Source organism: Orcinus orca, chromosome 1 (genome assembly GCF_937001465.1).
Source record: "Orcinus orca chromosome 1, mOrcOrc1.1, whole genome shotgun sequence".
Classification (NCBI taxonomy): Eukaryota; Metazoa; Chordata; class Mammalia; order Artiodactyla; family Delphinidae; genus Orcinus; species Orcinus orca.
Genome location: NC_064559.1, coordinates 169,550,394 through 169,572,444, shown reverse-complemented (window position 1 = coordinate 169,572,444; position 22,051 = coordinate 169,550,394). Strand labels below are relative to the sequence as shown.

Sequence of the window (22,051 nt, the reverse complement as noted above, 5' to 3'; positions counted from 1 at the left end):
AGGCTGGTTTCTGCATTCCGTCAGGTGTCTGGTGGCAGCCAGCCCAACAAGGTCATGCCACAGAGCCGTTCAAGGCCAGTTTCCTGGATTCTCTTCCCTTGTTCCTGATGGGACTCTACCTGGATCCACTTTCCAAGCCCAGGCTCCATCTCCTACTTATAGGCGCCATTCCCACCCCGCATTGCTCTGTTGTCCATAATGTTTATGCTGGGTCTTTCCTGTCTCTGTTCCTAGAGCACTTACAAGGATCCTGGATTGGGTTTTCTCCCTGCTCTGCCCGGTTGGATGATTTTGTGTAGCACAGTAGTCAAGACCACATGTTCGGCACCCACTGTGTATCTCAGGCCTGCACTAAAGGCTTTATTTGTACCATTCTCGCATTTAATCCCCTCAACAACCTCTTGAGGTAAATATTATTTTTCCATTTACATATGAGGTAACTGAGGCTCTGAGAGTAATTTGCTCCAAGTCACACAACTAGTTAGTGATGAAGAGCTAAGAATTGAACCTGGGTCTGTTGGACCACAAGCCCTGTCCTCTTAAACCATGCACCATACTGCCTTCTCAGTCCTCATCCCGTGGTCTTAAGTTTAGAGGGATTGGAAGATAATTCAGCACATGCAAATCTCTCAGCCCTTCAGCTCCCAGGATCCTAGTTGCATGTTGGAGATTGTCTGCAGAAAGACCTTGCCCAGTTGAGCCTGGCACACTTGGCGCTCTATAAATTAAGTCCTCCTTGAATTGGAATGCAATTTATGACTCTTAAACACTGGCTGCTGCCCCAATGTCTCTTCTCAAATGCATTAAGTCCGTGCTCCGTTCTTAATAAGTCTCTTCAGAGATTCTTGTTTCTCCTCTTCCTCTTGTTACACTTTAGGAACCTCTCACCTGGGACACGCAGTCAGGGACCATCCAGATGCACTTAATTGCTAAGATGCTTTCTGGCAGCCTCAGAAACCAGAGCCACAAGCCTGGTTGAGTGATGAGGGGGTCACATAGCCTTGGCTGTTTTCATTATACCCGAGGAGAAAAGAGGCTTTCATAGTGAAAGGATTCCTGCCAAAATCTTGTTTGCCACTTACAGCTTTTACAGAAAATGGGCATAAAATCACAGAGCACTCGTGCCAAGAGCGCCTGCAGAAACCATCTGCTGTAAGCTCCTGAAGCCCAGAGATAGGGAGTGACTTAGCTAAGGTTGCACAGCCTGTTAGCTTTATCCCAGTCCATTGGTAAACCCCAGGAAGAGATGCAATCCTAATCCCACCCCTCAGACACTTACTGACTTACTTTGCATTTCTTTTTTTTTTTTAACATCTTTATTGGAGTATAATTGCTTTACGATGGTGTGTTAGTTTCTGCTTTATAACAAAGTGAATCAGCTATACAGCTATACAGCTGTACATAGCTGTATATATATATATGTATATATGTATATATATACAGCTGTATAGAGCTATACAGCTATACAGCTATACAGCTATATAGCTGAATCAGCTATACCAAGACCTCCCTCTTGGTCTCCCTCCCACCCTCCCTATCCCACCCCTCTAGGTGGTCACAAAGCACAGAGCTGATCTCCCTGTGCTATGCGGCTGCTTCCCACTAGCTATCTGTTTTACATTTGGTTTACTTTGCATTTCTATTGCACAATTTTACATCAAGCAAAGGAAATTCTTTTAATCATCTCCCTTCAAGAGACTTCCTATTTGGTTTTTTGCTGTTTGATCACTTCAAAATGATAGAAGAAAAGCAGGTAAAAGTGTGCGCCACACAACTCAGCCCATTCAATGGTGTTTTCTCAAGACAATGGGTGTCACCGAGTTGGCAGAGAAATAGGAACAGATGTGGAGAACTAGCAGCAGTGGTGTTAGATGTTTTGTGTAGTTTCTGAGTACCTGGGAAGCCAGACTCTGTGCGGATCAGTGGAACCATAGGAACCTTTGCCTGTGCTGTCATCAGAGTTCATGGAGAGCTGCTTTTTACCTTGCAAAATCCCTCTTCCTCATGCATTCGGGTATAAGAAGTGGAAATGGTGAAGTGAGTAGGCTTTGTTCCAGATTATACAAAGTTCTTGATCAGAAAGTCCATAGAAATGGGATCTTCTGAAGACTCAGTGTTTAAAAATTTGGAGCACCAAAGAGAACCAAAGAGGAAAGAATATGTTTTGGTTGCAAGTTATAAGAACCTAACTCCAATAAGCAAAGCTAGATGGGGGCTTTATTAAAAACATATAGTGAGGTGTCTAACAGAATCAAAGAAAGAGGTGACCAGTCAAATCTCAAGAAGCCAGAATCAAGGCCAGGAAAGCCACAGGACACACTCTCTCATCTTATGTCTGGCTACTCTGTTCATGATGAGCTTGTTTTCTCTTACCACAGAGTGGCATTCTACACCTGAGCTGAGGATACACCATCGGTTTTAGAGTGCACATCCTCATATATTTGTCATTCAAAGGGAAAGAAAATAGCTCCAGTTTTAAAAAAATCTTAGAGAGGGACTCTGGTTGGCCCCACTTGATCACATGCCCCCTTTACTGACAGTCTTCACTAGAATCACCTGGTTTGAATGAGAAAGTAGTAGTACTGCAAAAGAAGAGGTTGCCATTTCCTGAAGAAATGAGGGGAGACATGATAGCTGGCTATTAAAAGAAATGATTTACCAGAGGTCCTACAGCAAGTGAGGGACAAATTCAGGGCTAGAAACGGAATCAATAAAATAATAATTATTAATAATAGTGGAAGTCTCTAGATTCTTTTCATGTGTGGTGTTGAAGTAAACCTCAGTGTTACGAGTGCTCATTCATTTCCATTTTTAAAAGATTGCTATTGTGTGGAGGGTAGACTGTAGGTGTGCAAGTGTGGAGTAGGGAAACTGGCTACAAGCTCTGTGTTAGCTCCTAGGTAAGAGAGAAACAATGGTGCCTTGGACCAAGGTCATGGCAATGGAAATGGACAAATGTGGGCAGACTTGAGATAGACTTTAGAAGTAGAATCATAGGACTTGGTGTTGGATTAGATGTGGACACTAAGAAAAAGAAATACAAGGAATTAAGAATGATACCGAGATTTCTGTGAAGAGTAGGGTTAAAATAAATTTGGAGCAGAATCAAGAGTTCCAGTGTGGACATGGTAAGTTTGAGACATGGAGATGTCTAGTAGGTACTTGTGTATACATGTCATTAACAAAGATGTAGCATCTAAAGGCTCAGGACGAGATGAGGCTCCAAGGAAGAAACTATAGCTAGAGCAGAGGGCCCAACTGTTCTTTTAGTCATCTCTTCTGCCTATACTGAATCCTTCTGCTAGGCTTCCAGCCAGGAACTTCAGGTGGGAATCAGAACCATTATTACAGTGAATCCCATGCAATGAGAAGCCCGACTCATCCCTTGGGGGGAGCTAAGAACTAACCAAATGAACTGTTAAACAAGCATCAGAACTCCATGAGACGTGACTTGATTGCTCCAAAGTACACCCTTTGGACAACTAAAGAAATGATGAGAAACTGCCCTGCTGTAAACCACTGTGATATTTTCATTTGGGGTCCTCTTCAGAGCCAAGCTTTAGGACCCAGGGAAATTTATCAGACTTAGTTTCAGATGACTTAGGGTTGCTTCCATTGGTAGATTGGAAAATGGCCACAACATTTTACAGCTCCTCCTATCAAGAGATGGCATCTATTCCTCCACCCCTTAAAATTAGGCTTGGCTATATGACTTGTTAGTCAGTTGGACATGAACAAACATGATACAAATAGAGGCTTGAAAAGTGCTTCTGCATTGGAGCTTGCCCTCTCTTGCTGCTGGGAAAACCTCCACCACCATGTGAACAAGTCTGGGTCCCCTTCTGGAAAATGAAAACCTGGAGAGAGACCTCAACCACCCTGGTCATCTCAGCTGGGTCCCCAGACATGTGAATGAAGCCGTTCTAGACCATCCAGCCTGGCCAGAGCAAACACCCAGCTGACCTATAGAATCATGAGAAATAACAAATGTTTACTGCTTTCAGTCACTAAGCTTTGGAGTGGTTTATTATATCTCTCAGAGGACAATTAACTCTGAACCAGACATCTACAGATGTGTCACAGGTACAGATATCCTTGATCTCACTCTTACTTTTTTTTTTTTTTTGGCCACGCCGCATGGCTTGCGGGATCTTAGTTCTCGACCAGGGATTAAATCCAGAGTCCTAACCACTGGACCACCAGGGAATTCCCTCTTACTCTTACTCTTTTTGGAGGATTTGTGTTCAATCAGCCATCAAAGGTTTAAACTAAAAGGTGAAAGCTTAATTGAGAAATGTAAAGCGATGGCCAGGGGCAGTGGAGTCTTCCTCAGGCCCCTGACACAGCTCCACATAGGTGATTCAGGTTTTCCAGTTACGTGTTCTCATAGAATGATGTAGCTTTCCTTCACTGCATTTTGTAATTCTATTTGGGTGATAATTTTACAATGTCTAGACTCAACTACAAGCTATTGGGCCATAAGCTTGATGAAGGCAAAGATTGTGTCTAATTTACCACTGATTGTATCCTGGCACATACTAGACACTAATTTGTTCAATGAATAAATTTGAATTTTTCCTACCTCATATAAGGGATCCAGGCCTTCAAAACCATCACTTAAAAGTATTTGTATCCAATGGGCCTGTCTCTTGCAGGCACTCCCAGTCACAGGCTGTTGCTTGATTCTCCAGCTGTGGCAGGTAATCAGGTGTAGGTTTGGGATGGGGAATCTGAAATCAATGAGATTCCAGGACATTTGTTGCTGTAATTCCTTCTACTTACACCGAACTATTGGCAAACAAACTCAAATGAACATTCCTCAAGACACTATAGGAAGCTTGATACATAAGCAAGGAGCTTGGAGCAGGTGGTGTAACTGGGAAAGTCAGGTCTGGAGAAAGTTCATATCATTCTGTGGACATTATAAGGCTGCAGTCACAAAACAATTGTGAAACCAATGTCCCAAGTGAGGCTGTTTAATTCTGACAATCTTTGGAAATCTGTCACTACCAACACCTCAAATATACAGTCTGAAGAGGAAAATTGAAAGAGCAAGAGTCAGACTGAGGTGGGTTCAAATGATACTAATGAATGACTTAGGCATGTTAACTTTTTCAAGGCTATGTTTCCTTGCCTGCCAAATTGGGATAATAATATTTCAGAAACAGCACCTCCCTTAGACTATAGGTACCTGCAGGGAAGGACCATTTGTTTTCATATATATTTATCCAGTGTTTAATAGTGCCAGACCTATAGTAGATACAGAATAGGTGAATTTCTTCCTAGAGGTAATCCAAGACCTAGTCCTGGCTCCATCACTAATCCACCCACAGAGTGACCTTAGAAAATTTCCTCCCCCTCCCTGGACCTCAACCTTCCTTTTTGTACAAAGAGGAGCCTGGACAAGATTTTTTCTAAGCTCCCTTCCAGATCTAATATTTAATGAGTCTGTGACCATTTAGTACAATCTACAATCTAGGAGCATTGCTGCTCCTAGAAGTTACAGACTGAGGAGACAGTAGTAAGTCACCAATCACTTTGTATTTACAGATACACATGCATTTAAAACAGATTCTATAAATAGCTACAATATTGTATTGCACTTTTGACCTACTTTTGCCTTTTTAGAGGTCAAGAGGTTTTTTTTAATCTTCTTTTATTTGGAATGTTAAGCAAGATGAAAACTGGGACAAGTTGCCATAAACATATATTATGCAGCTTGAACCTAATTGCACTATTACCATGATCGAAGAACGTTCACTGCCATCAGCTGGAAGCTGCTGCCTTCCACTCGGCAGAAACGAGGTCACAGAGCAAGGCTGGGGAATTGCCATCTAACAAGCAGATCTGTTTGTTGCCCGGTAGAAGAGTTTGTCACTATTACATTTAACTGTTGATTCCATCTGTTGTGAAGATGCCTGTTCCCTTGAACTGGCACCTGAGTTATTAGGAATTTGACAGTTTTTAAGTAAAAAATTCGATTTTTGCCTGGATACTCAGTAGGAGAGAAAGGATTATTGGATATATGTACTAACATACCCAGGGGTCATGAGGAGCTTGGTCTGAAATCCTAGTACTTGGGTAGATGGGTGTTACTGACCAGAAAAATAGTAATTATTCCTGACCTGTAGAGGACTTTACAGTGTAAAGAGCACATTCAGAACACTGCCCTGGGAAGGGACCGCATTCTTCCATTGTCAGAGAACTTTATAAACTTATGCCCCATTGCTGATGCAGGGAGGCTGCTCGCAGCACTGCTTGAGAGCTAGATAAGAATTGCCTGACAGAGGCAGATACAGGGAAAGCCAGCACTTAGGCCTCAGAAACATGGGCATTTTTTTGCTCAGGCCCATGGGACCTGGTTGCCTCAGAGCCTCCTTCCCAGAAGCGTTAGACAGCTATCACCTCAGATTAGTCTGAGTAGCTGAAAAATTTATTAACAGATTGGAGACATAAGTCTTTTCTCCAGTAGACTTGGAATCTGATGGCCTTGGGATTGAATGCTACTGTGGCTCTAACACTTGCTAGTTGTGTGATCTTGGCCAAGTCTCTTAACTTCTTTGGATCACTGTACTATAAGAAACCTAGTACAGAATGTGGTGAAAAGCACAGACCTTGGAGCCTACTTTCTGGCTTTGAACCCCAGCTCTACCACTTACTCATTATGTGACCTTAGGCAAGCTAGAGAACCTCTTTGTTCCTTAATTTCCTTGTCTTTAAATGAGATTGATTATAATGCCTCCCTCACAAGGATGTTGGAAAGATAAATGAGTTAATACATGTTAAGTGCTTGGAGCAATGGCTAGTATTGAGTAAGCATGACAACAGTATTAGCCTCAGTGATATTGGGGTGATAGTCCTCATCTCTTGGGTTTATTTTGCAGATCAACAGAAATGTTGAAGGTGAAAAAAAAGAGTCTCAAGAGTTATTCATGCCAGAAGGGACCCGAAAGATTACCCACGTAACCTCCCTCATTTTTTTTTTTTTTTTTTTTCGGTACGCGGGCCTCTCACTTTTGTGGCCTCTCCCATTGCGGAGCACAGGCTCCGGACGCGCAGGCTCAGCGGCCATGGCTCATGGGCCCAGCCGCTCCGCGGGATGTGGGATCCTCCCGGACCGGGGCACGAACCCGCATCCCCTGCATTGGTAGGCAGACTCTCAACCACTGCGCCACCAGGGAAGCCCACCTCCCTCATTTTATAAGTGGGAAATCAAGACTCAGTGATGGGGAATAACTGGTCCAGAGTCACACTTGATTTAAGGGCAGAGTCTGAGTCTCCTGATTCCAAGTCCAAAGCGCCATCCTCTGCACTGTGTCAAAGAAGGCAACATCTCCACAGAGCTGACCCTGAAGGGTCCTTTTATGTAGTCATTGGACCTGTTGCTAGTTAATGCACTTTCCTAGGAAAATAAGCTGCATTTAAAATGGAGAGAAAACTTGGGAGAGACTCTCCCTCCTCCCCCACTGACTTCTGAAGTGTCAAGCTGGGGATTCAGGCCAAGGCTGGGAGGAAAGATTTTCAGGAATCGTTGCTAGCTCCACATCATTATTTCAGTTAAAAACCAAACATGTGCCTGTGTCCAAACAAGCTAGAACCATGAACTGATGCAGTCAGTTTGTTGCTGGTGTCAGAGGCGTGTTTTTTGTTTTCTTTGGGTGTTTAATTAAGTGGCTTCCACCAGAAGGAGTTTCACATCTGCTCTTCGGTAGAAACTAAGCTTTCACCCTCAGGAGAATGAGGTTAGGATTGGGACCTCTGAGTTCACTTTTCCCAATTTTTTCAGGGTCATACCCCCTTAGATTTATTCTGCTTTGAATCACATTTCCCAGTTGGACTACTCAAGAGTGATTGAAACATGGGCTGGAGGAAAGGGCAGGATGGGGAGAAGACCCTAAGAAGAAGGGCAGATGGGATTAGAACTATTTGATTTAGAGAAAGGGCAGATTCCAGGGGTCATGATTTCTGTTCTCAAATCATCTAAGGGTGTCACGGGGCAGAGGGAGCAGAGACTGTGAAGTCTCTGACAGCAGAGCTGGTACAAACGGAGTGGGAAGAGGAAGAAGAATTTCCAGGAGGCAGATTTCAGCTTAAAGCAAGGAAAACTTTCTGATTATGAGAGATGGCCAAAGATGGTGTGGAAACTGAGCTCCCATCCCTGCCTAGAAGGTATGCTTTAGAAGAGATTTGGCTGTGAGGCTTGACAGCCAATTGTCAGAGACATGAAGATTGGAATTGACTAGTGAGACCTGGTAAAATTTGGGATTCCACCAACTATAAATTTTTCAGATTCTGGGAGTCTAAGAACCAATGACCAATGTCATGGAGTTCCACAGTTAAGAACCTACTGGAAAGCAGCAAAATCAGAAATTCGTGACCTGTTTATCTTGCCTGTGTTTCTCTTTTTCTCTCTTTGTCTTTCTTGAGCTCATGCACTTGCTCTTTCATATAGCAGGAACCTTTGACATTTTGCAGGGGATAATCTTTTTCTTTTAAATGTGTTTCTGACTCAGCCTTTGCTCCTTCAGCATCATTTAGAGAGGCTGAGCTTTCTGGAGATTAGCTCTGGCCTGTCACCACAGCAACTGCCCAGGCCCTGTGGGCATCCGTGGTAACAGGCGAGGGCTTTGAGAAACAAGGCTTGTCTGGTGGTGAGAGGAAGCCCCACAGGGAGCCTGATATGAAACAAGCAGGTTGTGTATGGAGAGGTATTTTTCAAAAGGATTAGCTATGCAGGTGTGTCTCACTTTACACAGTTGGCCAGGCCCTGAAAAGTGTGCGTGGGTGTGTCAAATTTTGGTCAAGGGAGGAAATCTTATTTTAAAGGCAGGAAAGAGATTCGCTTTTCCAAGTCCCTGTAGTGAATCCCCTTCATAAAGTGGATTCTCCTTTTGTAAAATGAACCTCTGCCCACATTATGACCTAGTTAGTCTAGTGCTGAGTGTCTGTGAGTGGGGCCATCCATAGAGAACCCCAGGGGCATGCTTCCACTTTCACTGCAGGCAAGGAACAGCAGCAAATCAGCTGAGGGAAGACAGAGTATAACGGAGAAGCAAAGTGGGTGCGGTGCCACAATGAAGGGAGATCAGGACAGTGGGCCTTGCCTAGCATGAGCAGCTCTGCTGCAGCAGTGGCGGGGTGTCCGAGAGACGGGTGTTCTTGGAGGTGCCCAGCAAGGAGGGGTCTGTGTCCAGCGTATCAGACATCTTGTCGCAAATGGCATCCACCAGACACTCGAAGGCCTGCCTCACGCTGATGTTCTCCTTGGCGCTGGCTTCAAAGAAGTCAAACCCTGAGGATAGAAGAGAGACAGCAGTAAGGATCTTTCCCTTCCTCTTCATGCCCCCTGGCCAGAACACTCTGCATTAATACAGCCAGTGCTCAGGAGTAAAGCAAGAAGGCCTAATTCCACGGGCAGAGGATTCTGCCTCAAGGAGAGGGTACCGGGCAGGTATTACCTGCACTGGTTTTAGAGTCAGACGGATCCTGGCTCTATCACTGAACAGCTGTGTAACCCTGGGCAAGTCACCTATTTTCTTTATGAATCAATTCCCTGGTTTATAAATTGGGATAATTTTATCTATCTCATAGAATTATTTCAAGGTTTAAACAAGATGATGCATGTAAAGTCTATAGTCCTGTGCCTGATAACACGGCGTGTGTGTGTGTGTGTGTGTGTGTGTGTGTGTGTGCGTGTGTGATAATTAGGTGTCTTCTGAGAGTGACTACTTGACTATGTGTACACAGCACTTGAGCTTCCAAAGCATTGATCAGCATCCATTATCTCATTTGATCCTCATGTCACCCCTAGGGGAAGGAGGGTCCAGGCAGAGCCTCTCCATTTCACTAATGCTCACGCTGTGGCTCAGAGAAGTAAGCTGACCTGCCCAAGGTCACCAGTATAAGAAGCCCAAGCTTTGTCCTTTTTGACCAGGGCTTTCACTCCACTTTCCCCTGCCTCTACTCACCCCAGCCTGGCCAGTCTAGTCTGGTTCTGGGAGACACTCCAAGATCCACACTGGATAAGCAGAGCTTCATTTGCTCTGTCTACTCACAGACACACTGGGTTAACTCCCCTCAGAGGGGTTCCTCCTCCCTGAATTTCCAGGAATCGCCCTGGATCTCTCGCTCCTCACACGGACCCAACAAATTGCCCAGGAAAAACTGCACCTGAAGGGTGAGACATTCTTGTCTGTTTTGCACCTTGAGATCCTTAAAGGTACTTTCTGTGACAATGAACAGAACTTGGTTGTCCCAGGAGACATGAGCAAGGCCCTCCTGATTCAGACAAAGCGGCTGCTTTCCAACTTGGTCTTGGCCAGGTTGGTGGCAGCCCTTAGAAGCATAAGCCTCCATTCTCCATCATGTCCCTGCGCCGGCCTACTCTTTCTTCTGTTGTCTGTCCACCTTCCTCTTTCCCTTCCTTCTGAGTCCATCTTTATTTCTCCTCAAAAGCTTTCCTCTTCCCTTTTTTCCATGTTAGCTCCTTCTTTTCCCCTTATGTTTCTCATACTCCTTGGGATCCTTAATATTTATTGAGTGCCTACTATATGCCAGATGCTATGCTAGGAGCTTTACAAATATTGTTTTCCTTAATCCTCACAACAGCCTGTGGGGTAAATATAATCATCTCCAATTTACAAAAGAAAAATGAAGGCTCTAAGAGATTACCTAACTCACACAAGGTCACGTGACTGTGTTAGTGGAAACTGGTTTTAGATCTGGGTCTGGCTAGCTCCTACATCCATACACACCCCTGCCTCCCGTTTCGGCCTCCTTTGCTTTTTTTTTTTTTTTTTGGCGGTACACGGGCCTCTCACTGTTGTGGCCTCTCCTGCCGCGGAGCACAGGCCCCGGACGCACAGGCTCAGCAGCCATGGCCCACAGGCCCAGCCACTCCGCAGCACGCGGGATCCTCCGAGACCGGGGCACGAACCCGTGTCCCCTGCATCGGCAGGCGGACTCCCAACCACTGCGCCACCAGGGAAGCCCTCCTTTGCTTTTATCTGACTACCACAGTGTCTGAATCTGGGCAAGTCACTTCATCTTTCTGAATCACTTAACCTCTCTGAGTCTCGGCCTCCTTGTTTGTCAAATGGGAATAACAACAGCATCTTCCTGCTGAGAGCAGTCCTGGAGGACTGAGCAAGACAATGGATAAATTGCTGTACGAAGTTGCCTGTTACAATGACAGTTTCTTTCTGCTCGTCTTTCATCGGCTCCTCTCACTTCCCCTTCATCCCTTTCCTCCCTCTTTTGTCATCCTCTCACACAGAGGAGGGGGGTCTCTTTCCTCCTCCCTCCTTCTCCCTATTATCCCATTGTCCACAGAGAGGGCTGAAGCCCCCAGGTACAAACAGGGCTCCTCTTCCCCGGGCCACGCCAGCTTGAAGGCACTCGCAATTCCTGCCAGCCCGCCTCTGGTTGACAGCCTCTCCTGCAGCCCATTTCCCAACATGAGAAAGCAAGGTGCAGAAGTGCCGGCTAATTGAGGACATGTGATGAAGAAGGAAGTGGCTGCTGGCTCCTTATCCTCAGGCTGTAGAGACTTGGCTTGAGAGACCCTCCAGCATGTTGCTTTTCCTTAACGAATATCATAAACATTGACTCTCTGGCCTTTGACTGGTTTGTTACAAGTGACAGTGTTTGGGGAAGTGGGCAGAGTATGTTGCTTGCCTAGGAAAGGGGCAAACAGGTAAAGAAGTAAGTAGGCTTAAACCATCAGTTTGGATGAAGATGGGGACACAGGTCAAGGCCAGGATCACCAATCCCTCCTGAGGAATTGGCACTGAGGGGAGGACGTGTCCCATTGTGCAGGTGGGCAGTGGGAAGAAGTCCAGAAGTCAGACAGCCTGGATTTGAATATAGTCTCTGTCAGCTACCAGCTGTGTGACCTCAGGCAAATTGCCTAATTTCTCCCAGCCTCTGTATCCTCATCTGTAGAATGGGTGAATATCACCTACCTCATAGGGTGGTAATAAGAATTAAATGCACAAAAGTATGTGAAGTGGTTGGCACGTGTAATACATGACCATTCCCTTTCCCTTATGTTCCCAGCCCATCTGAGTCCCAGCTTCCTTGCCCCTCCATCAGTCCCCAGGGCCTTTGGGGAAAGCCTCTTTTTCTTCATCATTCAGGGTCAATCAATAAACCAGGTCTTTACTGAACAGTAACTTTGTGCCAGGTCTTGCATTGAGTGCCAGGGACAAGGGGAGACCAAATCTAATTGTGGAGAAAAGACACACTTATCAGAGTGTCAGTCCCTCACACGTTCATAGTCCTTAACGATTCCCAAATACAATTTTAAAACAACTTTTTGGGGGTATCAAGGCAAGGGTTATCACTTATAATTTACAGATAGGGAAACTGAGGCTCAGGGATGGGGCATAGGCCAGGGCTCTATCCCTTATGCCCCCTTGTCTCACTCTCAGTTGGGACAGTGACAGAATACACTATAACCCAGGTAGAGCAAACGAGAGGCTGTGCAGGAATGCGGCAGAGGGAGAGAGTGGCAGGGGAGGAGAGGGGGAATAGGCTTCCAAAAGTTAGTGGCGATGGGTGTCTTTAAGGCCAGAACAGAGCAAAACTCTTCACCTGACTAACTTATTCTTTAGGACTCAGCTTAGGTATGGCTTTGCCTCCTCCTCTGTGCTTCCCTCTGCCACAGCACGTGTTACCGTGCATGGTGGAAGTCCAAGGAGCTCCCCAAGCAGGGACCACGTCATTCATCTGAGCTCCAGTACCAGCCAGAAGAGTAGGGGCTTGGTGAATGTTAACTGAATGAACAGACAGATGGATGCAGGAGACGGGAATGAGCGTGGAGGATGTGGTTGAGGGGCTGTGGACAGTGGGGTTCATGAGAACTCATCTCAATAAGCATGGCAAACCCTGTGCTGGGCACTGGGAACACTGAAGTGAATCAGATGAGGTTCCTAACCTTGAGAAGCGGAGATAGACACACTGACAGTGTGATAAATGCTGGAAGGGTGGGGAGTGAGGGAACTGTCATGGCACAGAGGAGGCACTTATCTGAGCCTGGGGCCCAGGGAAGTCTTCTTGGAGAAGCTGATTCTTAAGCAGATATCAGCTAGATAAAGACATGTGTGAGCACATGCATGTATAGGACACCAGGCAGGGGAAACCGCATAAACACATATAATGGGACAAAAAACAGTCTTGGTGTATCCCAGTATGACCATAGCAGTTTGTTATCATTAGAGCAGCAAGCTCAAAGTGGTGACGGAAGAGGGAGTAAGTAACCAAACACGGAGAGCGCATATGTCAGGCCAAGGAGATGTCATCACTGCCGTCTCAAAGATACCCAAGGTATGAGAACTCTGATTCAAGTAACTGGTGCGTGACCCTGGCCAGCTCGTGGGTCTCTTTTGCTAGCAGAACAATCCCAAATGCACCTCCACCCAACGACTGTCAGACTCCTGGAAGGCTCTTCATTAGTAGGCCCAGGCAGTAACCTTTCCTCAGGTTCATTAGTCAGGAGTTTCAGGAGCTGAGAATCTAGAGAGCTCAGGAAGATGAGGACCACTTAATCAGACTATCCCCCAGTCCCTTCCTCCCTCTAATTGGCTTCAGAACAATGGAATTTCTGCTGCCTTTAATTGGGCCCAATTCTTAATTGAATCTGAGATGATTCCCACCCCCAAAATGCTCCTGTTTACCTATCCTGTCCAAAGGCAGCTGTCACAGCCCCACAGATTCCACTGACTCTGTCCACACTGCCTGCTTCTGAATTTGACTTTAGAACTCTTTTCAGAAACTCACAACTAGCTAAACTTGCTTCTCCTCACCCTGAAACTGCCCCAGAACATTTCTCCTCTACTTTTATGTTCAAATCCCTTCTCTAGCCTGCTCTGATACCTCATCATCTCCATCTTGTATCAGTCTTCAACTCAAGCCCCTCTGGTCACTGATGATTTTGGCAAGGGATTCACTGTCTTCCTTTCCACCCAGGCTTGTACTCATTCTCAGGAACTTTGGGTTTCAGGTGGACAATCTATCCAACACCCTGGCTCTTAATTTCTTAACCATCTCATTTCCAGCAACATTCTCTTCCGTTTTGTTTCTGCTATGCCCCTGTCCTTATAACTTGAGCTATTTTGACTTAGATTTGTGTCACTGGAACTCAAAGAGGTTTAATTCATCCAATATCCAGCCTCATTAGGTTGACACCCAAGATTCTGCATGGCTCAGCCTCTGTCCACTTCCCCAGCCTCATCCTCCTGGCTCACACCATGCTCCAGAAACATCGACACTTTCTTATTTGGTTTCTTTACTCATGCTACTTACTACTCTTTAGTTCCTATACCTAATCCTCTTCATTACTCACCTGTGGAATCCCTGATTCCACAGAGCCTTCCCTTTCTCTCCCTACCCCATCTCCACCACTCAGAACATACAGTGCACCGCTCCCCTAGACTCCCATGGTACCTGACATGATTGTTTCAGTCAGAGTCCATCAGGAAAATGGGCACTATTCTTAAAATTTTAACTAGAGGGAACTGGTTATATGGGTGGTAGAAGAACTAAGAGGCCAAACAGAATACTGAAGAAACCCAGAGATTATTAACAGAAAAGAAAACTATTAATGGGGCCAAAGGAAGTTAAAACTGTGGGAGCAGGAGTCAGAGAAGAGGAGCAGCCTCTACTGGGGGAGCCTGCCCAGGGATGGGGGAGACACACATGCAGGTTTTTCTCTTTTCCCCAACTCCCATCACTTGCCAGTGTCTCTCCTTGGCTAAACCCAGCCAGAAGCCACTGTCACAGGAGGCTGGGAAACACAGCCTGCAAAGGTCAACTCCCCAGGGGGCAGTTTCAAGAGAGAGACAGAGCTGGAGAAGGGTAAAGAATGCTAGTAAACAGGACGTTGAGATTATCTCTCTACTATTTTGCTTCCCTGGTCAATGAGCAACTTGAGAGCAGGGAACTTATTCACCTCTGTGGCACCAGGGTCCATCATGTGTTCAGTGATTGTGGCAGATTGTTCACCGCCCTCCCTGTAGAAGATTTTATATTCCCACCCACTGCCAAGTGGCTTGCAGTGCCTCCTTGTGGGAGGAACATATCTCCCTTGTCAATCAACATCAGATTTCATCATGTAACTTGCTTTGGCCAATGCATGTGGGCATACCAAGTCCCAACAGAAGCTTTGAGAGTCTTTGTGTGGCTTAGGCATCTCAGATTGGATCTCAGAGTTGCATGACATGGACAGAGTTGCAGCTGACTTGCTGCTGGCATGCAATGTGAGTGAGAAATAAACCTTTATTATCTAAGCTCCTGACTTGGGTTATGTGTTACCACAACATAATCTAAAGAATTCTCACCAACACTGGGACTGAGGGTGAAATTTCAAGAGAAACTACTGCAAGCTTTTGGGAAAACACCACTGGGTGGTGATACAATGGAAACGTTAAGATTTTGAGTCTAAAGGCCGAGTTAGAGTACTGGACCTGCCACCTATGACCTGTGTGGCTTAGAAAAGTTACATAATCTTCAAGTGAAAAAAGAAAGACACGGAAGTGTGGCACAGCTCACTGCATGCAAGAAAACATAAGTGGTCTGAACTCAGCTTCTTCAGTGTAATGGAGCTGAAGACAATGCCGCCTCCCAGACTAGGAGTGAGAGTGAGGGTCACAAGAGAATTGTTGTGAAAACACATTGTGAATCATAAGTCACTACACCAAGGTTAGTTATTCTCAATGTCAGCTAGGTCTTTGTTTCTCTGCACCAGGCTGAGTGATGCAAGGTTTCAATTCACCCCAATCCAAAAAACATTTATCAAGCACCTAAAATAAGCAAAGCCCTGTACAAGGGTCTGTGGGGACTGAGTGATGAGTGGGGAATTGTGTGAATTGAAATCATGGAGTCAGAGGGATAGAGCTGAACAGACCTTCCCACTCAACTAATCCAAATCCCCTGTTTTTCAAAAGGGCAAAATTGAGACCCAGAAACAGGAAACAAGATGCTCAAGGTTACACAGTAAACTAGTGGCAGAAACAGAATAAAACCCTCAGTCTCCAAACTCCTAGGCTGATACTTTTCCCTCCACACTTCACTGAAGTGAGTGTTTATGTGTACGTTTCAAAACCACATTTTGAACAGGTTTCTCCTGCCCTTGTAGGCAGAAGCACATTTCTCTTTTACTAGCATCCCTGGGCTCTAGTCTAGACCCATTCCCAGTCAGATCGAGGAAGAGACAAGGAGCCCCGTTTCGAGCCACACAAAGAGGTAGAGGCCCTAACGTGTCATGCTTCCTGGAATAGGAGTCCCTGAAACTTCTCTGCCCTCCCAAAGATCCACTTGCCTCAGCGTCTCTACAGCCTCATCCACGTCCCAGGAACTTTGAGGATATAGAAGACCTGCTGCTACTCAAAGCTTTAATAAATGTTAGTTGCTGGCCATATCAGTAGTTCTGGCTGAGAGAGTTGAGAAACACTAAAAGAAAGGGAGTCCTGAAGAGGAGTCCCATAAAGCAGAGGATGGCCCTACTGCACTGGCAAGCAGATCACTGAGACTTACTTAATAGTTGGTGTAGCAGAGGGTGAGGATGAGGAAGGCTGAGTATCCTCTCTCACTGCTCGCAGATATGATCACATCCTTGCGAAATTCTTGACATGGTCTGCAAGATCCTGCATGATCTGGTCCCTGCCCACCTCTCCACCCTCATCTCCCACTACTCTCCCCTTGACTAGTTAGTCCCTGCAACATGGTCTTTCAAATCTCATGAGCGTTTTCAGCTCTAAACTATGTTAGGGCTGGTCTTGATGTAGAACACTCCCCTCCCCGACCCACCCTCAATCTTTGCCTAATTTTTTTCTGATCCTTTAGTTCTCAGCTTAAGAGTTACTTTCTCAGAAGATCTTGACTCTCCAGTCTAAAATTAGGGTTTCTCTCTTTTTTACTTTCTTAATAGCACTTGCAGTGGCCTTATGTTACTCTTATCTGTCCACCATTCCTTCCTTTATGGAACTTCTACTTTAAACAACTGTGGTGGGACTATAGGTTACAATACTTGCCTCCCCCAGCCACTGGGACAGGCATGTGACTCACAGGTAGCCAATCACAGTCTTCCCTGAGATTGACATAAGGTAGTTGGGAGCAAGAATCCTCTTTTTGCAGAAGTTGGAAGATATGAATCTGGAGCTGCCATCATCCATCTTACTCCCCATTCAGAGTCTGACTATAGAAAGAGGCTGAAGGCATACACAAAGCTAAGAAATAGTGCAATTAAGTTGCACTCATAAGCTAATAAATTCTATTTTTTAAAATTAAAGCTTGTTTAATTTGGGATTTTATCACTTGCCCTAATGAGAGTCCTAAGTCAAATAGAACTTACCACAATTTTTAACAGGTTTATTGAGATATAATTCACATACCATACAATTCACCCATTTACACAATTTTTAATTATATATTTATTTGTATAATTATTTGTTTAGTGTCTCTCTCCCCCATTAGTTCCGTGACAGTAAGAATCACAGCTAAGTGCCAAGATAAAACCTGGCTCAGAGTATGTGCTCAATAAATATTTTTCAATAAACAAATGTACGAGTGAATGAGTATCTATCCTGTGCTGGGTGGCTGGGATAATGAAAAAAAATTTTAGACGTAACCCCTGCTACTGCTGAGGTCTACCAAGAGAGACAGACATGTAAATAGGCAAGTTCTGGTAAGCAGTAGAGGAAAGCTCAGGAAGTTGTGTAAGACTGAGATGGGTTACCTTGACCTACCCAAATCTAACCAATTCATTAAGGCCCTCTTTAAGTACCTTCCTAAACCCTGTAGTAAGAATTAATCTCACTTCCATCTGTTTTCCTACATAAATTAGATAGATCTTTATTGGCTCTACCACTTCCTGATTGTGTAATCTTGAGCAAGAACCTAATTTTTCAGAGTATTGAACATGACCTACCTTGAAGACTTATAGTGAGAATTAAATGAGATAATTAACGCAAAGCATTTCATATAATGCCAGCCATTATTACGATATTTGCTGTATAGTGAGGTTAAATGGTTAGAAGCACAGGCTCTGGAGCCAGACTACTGCTTGAATTCAAATTCTGACTCTACTTGTTACTAGCTGTATGACCTTAAGCAAGTTACTCAACTTCTCTGTGCCTCACTTTTCTCATCTGTTAAAAGAACAACTTGGATATAAGAAAAGTACCTATCTCAGAGGGTTCTAGGGGGATTAAGTTAAATGAGTAATACTTTAAACACTTAGAATAGGGCCCAGCACATGGTAAACACCTAATAAATGTTTAACTAACACACCTTTTTAAAATGCTAGTCATAAGGGTCTGGCATGCTGGCTATATTTTTTCCAAATATAAAATTAACTCACCTTTTAAAAACTTAGTCTTGTTTAACATTAAGGGCTTGACATGCTGATTATATATTTTTTCTAATACACACCAAAATATATACATAAAATCATTTTGCACACCTCCAGTGACATGAGTCTCCCGCCTGGAGAAGCACTACTCTAGACTCACACAATCCAATGATTTATGATTCCCTAAACACAGAGTGCTGTTCCTTGCCTTTGCCAGTGTTATTCCCCCGCCTGGAACGTCCTTGCCTTTCTTTCTCACTTGGCTGCTCCTACTTGTCTTCAAGACTCAGAGTGGGCATCATGTTCTCTGACCCCAACTGAATAGGTGCCTCCTCTGTGCTCCCGCAACCCCGGCACATCCCTCTATCACAACATTGATCACCAGGTGGATCCCTATTTCTGTCTCAGACCAGGGAACATAGCCTATTTCACAGCACAGTACTTGGCATGGAGTAGGAGCTCAGGAAGTCGTAATTAGAACAAAGTAAAATGACGTAGCCAAATACTTGACTCCATAAAATTTTAATCCAAACATAGTCTTGCAGTGTTTACTCACTGCCAGGCCATTTGCCAGGCACGGTGGGTATAAAGATAAACAAGACTCACTTCCTGTCGTCATGGAGCTTTCTGGAGACAAATATGGAAACAAGTGCACCCAAGTGTGATGGGTACTGTGCCTGTTGCATGTACGGGGTACACTAAGTGGGGGCACAAAGAAAAGAGCTGGGGGAATACGGAAGAGGCTTCAGAGCAGTGAAGATGTTCTGAAAGCTGAGTGGGCTTTCAACAGCTGGATAAAAGTAGGGGATGGGGAGTAGAAAAGAGCCTTTCAAACAGATGGTACATCGTTGATCCAGGGACAGCGTTGGGAGTCTCGGCGACAGCAGGCTGAAGACATAAAGAGATAGCCTGAGGTCACCCATGTGAGGGCTTCGCCACATGTTCACTGTTCTGTGAACTATGGGAATGGGTAGAGGCACATTCTGGACCCTGAGAACCTCTGTGATGGGGTAAGAACCATCAAGAGCCAAATGGCCCAGCCTCCGTATTTATTAAGCACCTACAGTGTGTTAATTTCTATTCCAGGACACACTGGAGGACAGGAAAGGGAAGAAAGAAGTATAGGACACTCTCCTACACATCTACTCATAATACACATAACACAATTATATACAAGACACAACTCACACTTGTATATTATACAATTTTCCCACCTACCAGCCCAAATATCTGTACTTCAGAAACTGGCAGAGAATATAACTTTAAACTCCCTATTCCTCAATACTTACAGCACCTAGGTTGTAAGAAACACTTAGGGAGACTGGCTAAAAGCTAAGCAGTACTTCATTCTTCTAGAAGACTTCCCTAAGGTGATCCCACATTGAACCCCAATACAGAAAAGAAAAGAAAAAAAGGAAGAAAAGAAAGGCTGCTCTTTTAAGCAAGTGTAGGTAGGTGTCCTGCTGTGCAGTCACTGAGACACAACTGAGGCACCTGGGTCTCAGTGGAGCACAAGGATCAAGGTGCTTTAACCCTGGAAAAAGCTGCATGCTTAAACCACGTTGTCTCATCCCTCATACAATGACTTTTGCCGTGAATTGTATTTTGGTGACAAAGCATCAGTTTACACTGAGAGAAATTGTAAGACACAGCCTACAATGTTCAGCGTTGTAGTTGCTGTAAGGCATGTTAGATATTAAGGATGTTGTCGCATTCAGCATATAGAGTCTGCTCCACAGTTGCCAGTGGAGAGCAGTGTTTCTCTGGAATAATGGGTTTGTTTTCATCTTAAGGACCATCTCTGAACCATGTAACTGATTATGTTTCCCTCTTTGCAATGGTTGCTGGGAAGCTCAAAGCAAATATTTTGGCCCAACTCTTGCACATGCCCAAAAACTTATAAAATATACACTTATCTCACCCCTGGCCTCCTCTTATGTTCTCCTACACTTGCTTTCGCTTTGCTTCAATTGTCTCACTTATTTTTTTATTGATGTATTGATACTACGATGATTTTTATAGGATACTTCAAATCCTTTGTGGAAGGAGCTGGTTAAAAAAATGATTTCATAAATTTACATTTTATTTATACATTCAAGGACCTCCCTGGTGGCACAGTGGTTAAGAATCCGCCTGCCAATGCAGGGGACACGGGTTCGATCCCTGGTCTGGGAAGATCTCACATGCTGCGGAGCAACTAGGCCCGTGCGCCACAACTATTGAGCCTGCACTCTAGAGCCTGCGAGCCACAACTACTGAGTCTGCGCACCACAACTACTGAAGCCCATGCACCTAGAGCCCATGCTCCACAACAAGAGAATCCACCGCAAGAAGAAGCCTGAGCACCGCAACGAAGAGTAGCCCCTGCTCACCGCAACTAGAGAAAGCCCGTGTGCAGCAACGAAGACCCAACGCAGCCAAAAATAAATAAATCTATAAAAAATTGTTTATACATTCAATGTAACAAAATATACATGTATCATAAATAATGAATACCTAGAATTCACTAGCACAAAGCCCATATGTACATCACACAAATATGAAACAATACACACAGAGCACATATGCACAAAATTCACAATCACAGCACATCTTTAATGTCACAAATACAAACACACACTTGTCCTCTCCATCTGCCCCACTCCCGTGCATACACATGTGCCGTGCACATACCCAGCTGCTCTGCGAGGAGCCGGCCCTTCTCGGTGGGAACAACCCTCTCTTCCTCCATGTCACACTTGTTCCCCACCAGGATGACCTGTGCATTGTCCCAGGAGTAGGTCTTGATCTGAGTAGCCCTAAAGAGAGACAGAGAGATGACGGTGTTAACGACATCCTCCTAGGCTAGAAAGGACCCTGCAAAGCTCACAGAAGCCCCTTCAGTGGGGTTCACAACACACGAGATACTGTCAGCTAATTCATCCTAGGACAGTCAGACCTCTGCTCCTGCTGGCTGTCACAGATGCTGACCCTTAAGCCCTGGTTGCAAACTTCACTCACCTATTTGGAGTCCACCTCTAATGCCCTCTCCTCACAGGCAGAGAGCTCTTTCTAAAACATCTATCAGATGATTCGTCCTTTCTTAAAAGCCTTCTCTGGTCCCTGGACTAGCTAAGCGATGAAGTCTAGATCCCTCAGTTAGGCGTTCAAGACCATTTACATCCTGTCTCTCCAGCCTCATCACCCTTCCTCTCACTTCACAAACCTCACCCATTCCCCAAAGGCTCTTCCATGGCATGTGCCTTTGCCTTTACTGGAAATCCCTTCCCCACACTAAGTCATCCTCCAAGGCTCAGGGCTGATCCCACAGTCGCCTGGGGGAGGCTTCTCAAGCTTCCCCTGGCCCAACAAGCCTCTCCCTCCTCCTCTTCACTGAGGCCTTAGATCATTATTATTTGTAGAAACCAAAATGTCAGCAGTGGTTTCCCTCACGTAGGATGATTATGAAATTTTATTCATTTATTTATTTTTGGCTGTGTTGGGTCTTTGTTGCTGTGTGCGGACTTTCTCTAGTTGTGGCGAGCGGGGGCTACTCTTCACTGCTGTGCACGGGCTTCTCATTGTGGTGGCTTCTCTTGTTGTGGAGCATGGGCTCTAGGTGCATGGGCTTCAGTAGTTGTGGCACTCAGGCTCAGTAGTTGTGGCTTGCAGGCTCTAGAGCGCAGGCTCAGTAGTTATGGTGCACGGGCTTAGTTGCTCCGA

The 22,051-nt window shown here is 45.0% G+C and overlaps 1 protein-coding gene across 6 annotated transcripts in view; it reads right to left on the bottom strand.

The window, feature by feature from the left end:
* Positions 1-4,161: 4,161 nt before the first annotated feature.
* The window catches only part of TXNDC12 (thioredoxin domain containing 12), a 107,588-nt gene continuing 89,698 nt past the window's right edge, over positions 4,162-22,051 (bottom strand). For 5 of the 6 annotated variants that reach the window (XM_033435529.2, XM_049699969.1, XM_049699982.1 and 2 more), the window contains 2 exons: positions 21,023-21,147; positions 4,162-9,292 (listed from right to left, as the gene is read on the bottom strand). In XM_033435529.2, the coding sequence (XP_033291420.1) occupies positions 9,105-9,292; positions 21,023-21,147 (313 nt within the window). In that variant the 3' untranslated portion in view covers positions 4,162-9,104. The remainder of the gene's footprint in view (positions 9,293-21,022; positions 21,148-22,051) is intronic. The other variant, XM_033435530.2, reaches the window with a different exon arrangement.